The sequence below is a fragment of the Impatiens glandulifera genome, chromosome 7, assembly GCF_907164915.1.
Source record: "Impatiens glandulifera chromosome 7, dImpGla2.1, whole genome shotgun sequence".
Taxonomy (NCBI): Eukaryota; Viridiplantae; Streptophyta; class Magnoliopsida; order Ericales; family Balsaminaceae; genus Impatiens; species Impatiens glandulifera.
The window spans coordinates 7,663,115-7,668,312 of record NC_061868.1 but is presented as its reverse complement, the minus strand read 5'-3'; the positions used below and the strand labels follow the sequence as shown (position 1 = coordinate 7,668,312).

At 46.0% G+C, this 5,198-nt stretch overlaps 1 protein-coding gene across 1 annotated transcript; it reads right to left on the bottom strand.

The window, feature by feature from the left end:
• Positions 1 to 2,372: 2,372 nt before the first annotated feature.
• On the bottom strand, positions 2,373 to 4,943 carry LOC124946268 (myosin heavy chain, clone 203-like). The gene is made up of 3 exons (XM_047486833.1): positions 4,731 to 4,943; positions 3,102 to 4,247; positions 2,373 to 3,020 (listed from the first exon to the last, which is right to left on the bottom strand). Exons 1-3 carry the CDS (start codon positions 4,941 to 4,943, stop codon positions 2,373 to 2,375), a joined length of 2,007 nt encoding a protein of 668 aa, XP_047342789.1.
• Between the last annotated feature and the right edge of the window lie 255 nt (positions 4,944 to 5,198).

Below are 5,198 nucleotides of genomic sequence, written 5' to 3'. Positions count from 1 at the left end.
TACGATCATGTGAATTGAGAGTTTTTATATGATATAATGGGTAGAATGGGTATGGGGGAGAAGTGGATCAATTGGATCAAATTATGTGTGTCGACAACCAAATTCTCTATAATTGTGAATGGAAGTCCAAAAGGATTTTTTGAAAGCTCAAGGGGGATTAGGCAGGGTGATCCTTTGTCCCCATTCCTGTTCGTCATTGTGATGGAAGCTTTTTCAAGAATGATGGTTTTCGCTGAGAATGCTAACCTCATTAGAGGTGTGGATTGTGGGGTGAGGAGGTCTCCGTTTGTTATTTCACTTGCTTTTCGCGGATGATACCTTATGCATGTTTCAAGCTACCCGCCAAAACTTCAAGCATCTTCGCGACATTCTCTGGTTATTTGGAGCTTGTTCTAGATTACGGGTTAACCTCAATAAGTCTGAGATTTTTTCTCAAACTTAGTTTCCAACCGTAGGAAAATGGCTTTTGCGAGTATCTTGGACTTCAAAGTAGGGTCTTTTCCTTCAACTTATCTTGGGATGCCTTTAGGTGCTAAAGCCCGCTCCAAAGCTTCATGGGATTCAACAATTGCGAAAATGGAAAGAAAGTTACCAATCTGGAAGAGCAATATGATTTCAAAAGGTGGACGTCTTACTCTCATCAAAAGTGCTCTAGCATTTATGCCCACATACATGATGTCCTTATTCTTTATGCCTAATAGTGTGGTTGTGAAGATGGAAAGAATTTGTTAGGATCTAGGTAGCCGCTGGAGGACCGGGGGTTGGACCGGTTAGCGGTTCTCACTCGAAGGGTGGTGGTTAATCCGGTTAGAGATTAACACTGGGGTTTCAATACTACACAACCTGTCACAAACCCTTGAACTAGGTTCAAGCGCGGAAGAGGTTTGCTTTCCGGTTGAAGCGACACACTTGTATGATAGGCAGAATCAGTTTTAGATGATGAAGGTTTGAGATTTGATAGGTCGGTTTTGGTAATCTTGAGATTCGGCTTGGATAGAGTTAAGTTGGTTATAGCGGTACGGATCGGTTAGATAATGAAACCGGCAGACAATAAATAACAAGACAGATTTTATGGATGTTCGGAGATAAAACTCCTACGTCACCCCTTCCTCTCGAAACCGCGAGAAGGATATTCACTAAGGAATACAAGTACAATCCGATCGAGACTTATTTCCTGCTCGATAACACTCTTATAATTTACACCGAAATTGTAAAACACACACTTTAACTTTAGCACTTAGGCTTTCTTAGAACAGCACAGTCTTATCACTTGTAGAGTAAATGCTCTTAGAATTTCTCACTTGTTTCACTGTATCTCACTTGTCCCACATTTATTCTTCTTCAACTGCCCCTTTTATAGGTGAAATATGCCAACGGTCATATTTCACTTCCTTGAATCTGATTGGCTGAGCAGAGGTGCAGAGGTTCAGTGATTCAGTGATTCAGAGCCTGCGGTCATCTTTTCAGACCTGGCGGTCAACCTCAGACCTGGCGGTCTGTTCTTCCGGTGTGTAAGACAAACCTGCTAGGTTTGTCTTTTACTCAATGTAGACACTGTCTGTTAGACAGTTGTCTGTACTTGGAAGATCTCCTTTCTGACTTATCCCTTAGTGGAAAGATCCTGTAGGACTGTCTTCTGCAACCTGCAGGCTTTCCTCAGACTTGTATGGATATGGAATTGTTCAGTCTGTTCCTTTGGTATCATTCTCAACAGATACCCGAATCGTCTTCTTGTACTGGTCGGTCATTCGACTTAACCGGATGGCTTCCGGTACGATTGATGTAACCGGACTTCTTCCGGTTATTCCTTTGCCTTGTGGCTGGTCGGCTGTCTGATGTTTCCGGTTTTAAGATTTGGCCGATCCTTTCTTTGTCCGGTTATATTCCAAGTGTTCCTGGTCGGTTTAGTGACTTGACCGGCTAGCCTTTTTTAGTCGGTTCTTTTGTTTGACCGGTCCGGTTCCTTGTTCCTGCATGAAAGGTTTATTTAAGTTAGGTTTATGTGAACCGGTCTAATTTTATCTAACAATTTCTCCCTTTTTGATTATTTTATTTAAAATTATCAAAATCATGTAAGTTTGCAACCGTAGGCCGGTTCTTTTGTTTGTCCGGATTTTTGAAACTGACTTGGGAGAATTTATCGAAAATTTTGGAAAAGAAATTTTGAGAAAAATTTTCGGTTTTCGGAAAATCTTATCTTTTATCTTATCAATTTCTCCCTTTTTGATTATTTTATTTAAAATTATCAAAACCAAGTAGAAATGCAAAAGATGGCCGGTTTCAAAAATAACTTTATATACGATGGATAACCGAAATTAGATAATAACATATAGAAATACTAAGGCAAGCATAGGTAAGAGAAAAGGAAGCCCCTAGTCCGAGTCCGAGAAGTCAAATATGTTCCGGTTTTTCTTCACCGGTTGCGGTTGACTGGCCGATTCGGTGACTCGTTGTTTAGTGGGCCGCCGAAGTAGGTGCACTTCAGCCTCTTCTTCGACGTGAGTGGCCTGATCCGGTATACTCTCGATACCCGTTTCAGTTACCACATTCAGCAGGTCGGCCACTTGAGCTTTCTTCGAGGATTCTCTTTTCCGCTTTGCCGGTATCGACGAGGAGGAGGCCGCCTTTTTCTTTTTGTTGTCGGCCGCAAATCTTTCTAGCCTCTGACTTTCCCTTTCTAACCGCGCAACATCCTTCGCAGCTTGAGCGGCTGCCTTCTTTGCAAGTCCTAGAAACTTAGCCTCTGCCCTTCGAATTCGCTCGGCTTCCTCTTCCTCCTCGGTAAGGTGCGATGGTCGCGGTGCCTCCTTTTCTTTTCTTGCTTCATCGTCTAGCGCATCCTGGACCTTCTTAGTTGCTCGGGCATCAGCCTCTATAGCCGCGGTATCCGCATTTATCTTAGCATTCAGCAGTTCGGTAACTTGTTCGGAGAGCGCTTTGAGTTCGGCCTCGAGACCCTCATTTTTCTTCTCAAGATCGGAGACCCGTCTGAGTGTTGTGCCGACCAGGTCCTCAGCAACCTCCGTCAATCATTGATCGGTCTCTCTTTCAAGCCGGGCAAAGTCCTCTTTTATCTCGGAGGTCGTATCCTCCAAAATTACGGTTCGCTTTAGATGTTTGCTGCGCAGAACCGCTTCTTCCCGTTGATCTTCGTCGATTTCTGAGAACCGTTCTTCCGTTCTATCCAAAAGATGCCTTGTAGTGTTGGCGAACTTGAGTGTCGAGCCAACGGTTCTCTGAAATCTCTCCCTCAATGGCTGAACCGCGGAGTCTTCAAACTCTTGAATACGGCTATCAACCCATTCTTTTGTTGAGTCTTCAAACCCTTGAAGACGGCTCTCAACCCATTCTTTTGTGAAGTCTGATTCGGAGACTTCCGGTTGTATAAGTGGAGATTGCCCGGTGAGAGGAGGGTCCGCCCTTTCATCGGATTCATCTGATGCCGAATTTGCCCTTGGAAGTGTTAGACAGTGATCTGGACTTGTATCAATCCGGGGAGCTGTATAGACCGGTATTTCCCTTTGACCGTACATTGCCTCCAGCCGGTCAATTTCTTGAATAAGGTCTCCTCTTGCTTTCTCAAGCCTTTCTAACACCAACGGTGTTAAGGTGTCCTCCGATGCTACCTCTTCGTACCTTTCCGTAACCTTCCGGATGCGTACGGTTAGCTTCTGTAGCTGTGCTCGCGGTCTTAAGAGGTAGGTTCGGTTTAGGACCTCTTCAATGGTATCGGATTTTGTGAGATCCATGACCACGTCCTCCACTTCCTTCAGTCTTTGGAAGCTTTCCTCGTCGGTGTAGCCCGGTAGGATGTGCCTATACCGTTTGCCGAACCGGTGCTCGTGCCATTCCCGATATATTTCTTCAATCTTACCGGCTCGCCGTTCTGTGCCCTTTAGGAGTTTGAGCGCTATCCTATCGGCTTCTGCCTCTTCGTCCTCCTTCTCTTCTTCGTTACCTCTTTCGTTACCGCCTTCTTCACCACCTTCGGTGGTCTCAGGGTTTGCGTCAGGACCGGCATTATCGGGACTTCGACCCGAATGCTCTTCTTCATTGCCCGATCTTTCGTCATCGGTCTTTTCGGATTCGGATCTTTCAGAGCCGGAGGCTGACTCTTCCTCCTCCATTGGCTGTGGCGGTTCTGAGAAGGTTATTTTCTCTTTTCCTTTGCTCTCGGTCTTTTCTTTCGTTGGGGCCGCTTTCTTGCCAGCTTTCTTCTTTCGGCCACCTTTGGAACCGGGGGCCGGCTACTTCCTTTCCAGGAATTGTTTGGACCGTATCAGGCTTCTTGTGGAGATGGTGACGCCGGGACCGATGTTGAGATTATGATGAAGGAAGATCTTACCTAGAGGAACGGCGTATCCCCATGACCGGTTTGAGTCCGGTTTCACCATTTCCATTAAATTGTGGAACACTGCCTTTGCCTAGTTAACCTTTGTTCCCTCTATCAGGCCGACCAGCATCCTGATTTTGTCCTTGGTTAGGCTGCTGTAGTTTCCTCCCCTTGCCAGAATCGCCCTTGCGAAAATATCACAAATTGGAATATACTCCGGTTTCAACGTTGATTTGCTACCGGATACTTTTATCGGCTCCTTAGTCGCCGAGAGTATCTGGCAAGCTGCCTCAAAAGTCTTAAGCTCTATGTCTGCCGTTGCATCCTGGCCGGCTGTTGGAAGGCGTAGGCTCTTTGCCACCGATGCCTCGGTGAGCTCTATTTCAGTACCGCATACGGTTGCGGTGATCTTATCGTCGGAGATAGTTGCGGTGTTGAAAAACTCCTCAACCGTCTCCTTATATAGAACATGAGGACCGCCGAGAAAATACTCCAGACCGGCTTTGGCTACCCGGTCAATAACCTCCTTTGCCGCAGACGTGCCTTTCTGTCGGATTTCCTCGAAATCCACCTGAGTCAAGTGCTTAAACAAGGCCGAATCGCGCCCCATCTTTAGAGAGTTTGAGAAAGTTTGAGAAATAACCGCTTTAGAGAATTTGAGAGCTTAGAGAGAGAAAGTAGTTTCGCGTGAGAATGAAATAGAATGGCCGAGAGTCCCTTTTATAGGTGCGGTTTGGAAGCCCAACCGTCCCATCAACATTGGGCGGGAGTTTTCCCTCCAAGTTGAAAAGGCGGCAAACCATGGGCGGGAGTGAAAAGGCGCCAATCCGTGGGCGGTAAACCAGGGGGCGGGAGTTTTGGGCGG

Coding starts and splice junctions, on each gene's coding strand:
- LOC124946268 (XM_047486833.1), bottom strand. CDS start 4,943: ATGGGGCGCGATTCGGCCTTGTTTAAGCACTTGACTCAGGTGGATTTC. Junction 4,248..4,730: donor ACGATAAGATCACCGCAACC/GTATGCGGTACT, acceptor GAAAGGAAGTAG/CCGGCCCCCGGTTCCAAAGG. Junction 3,021..3,101: donor GCAAACATCTAAAGCGAACC/GTAATTTTGGAG, acceptor TGATTGACGGAG/GTTGCTGAGGACCTGGTCGG.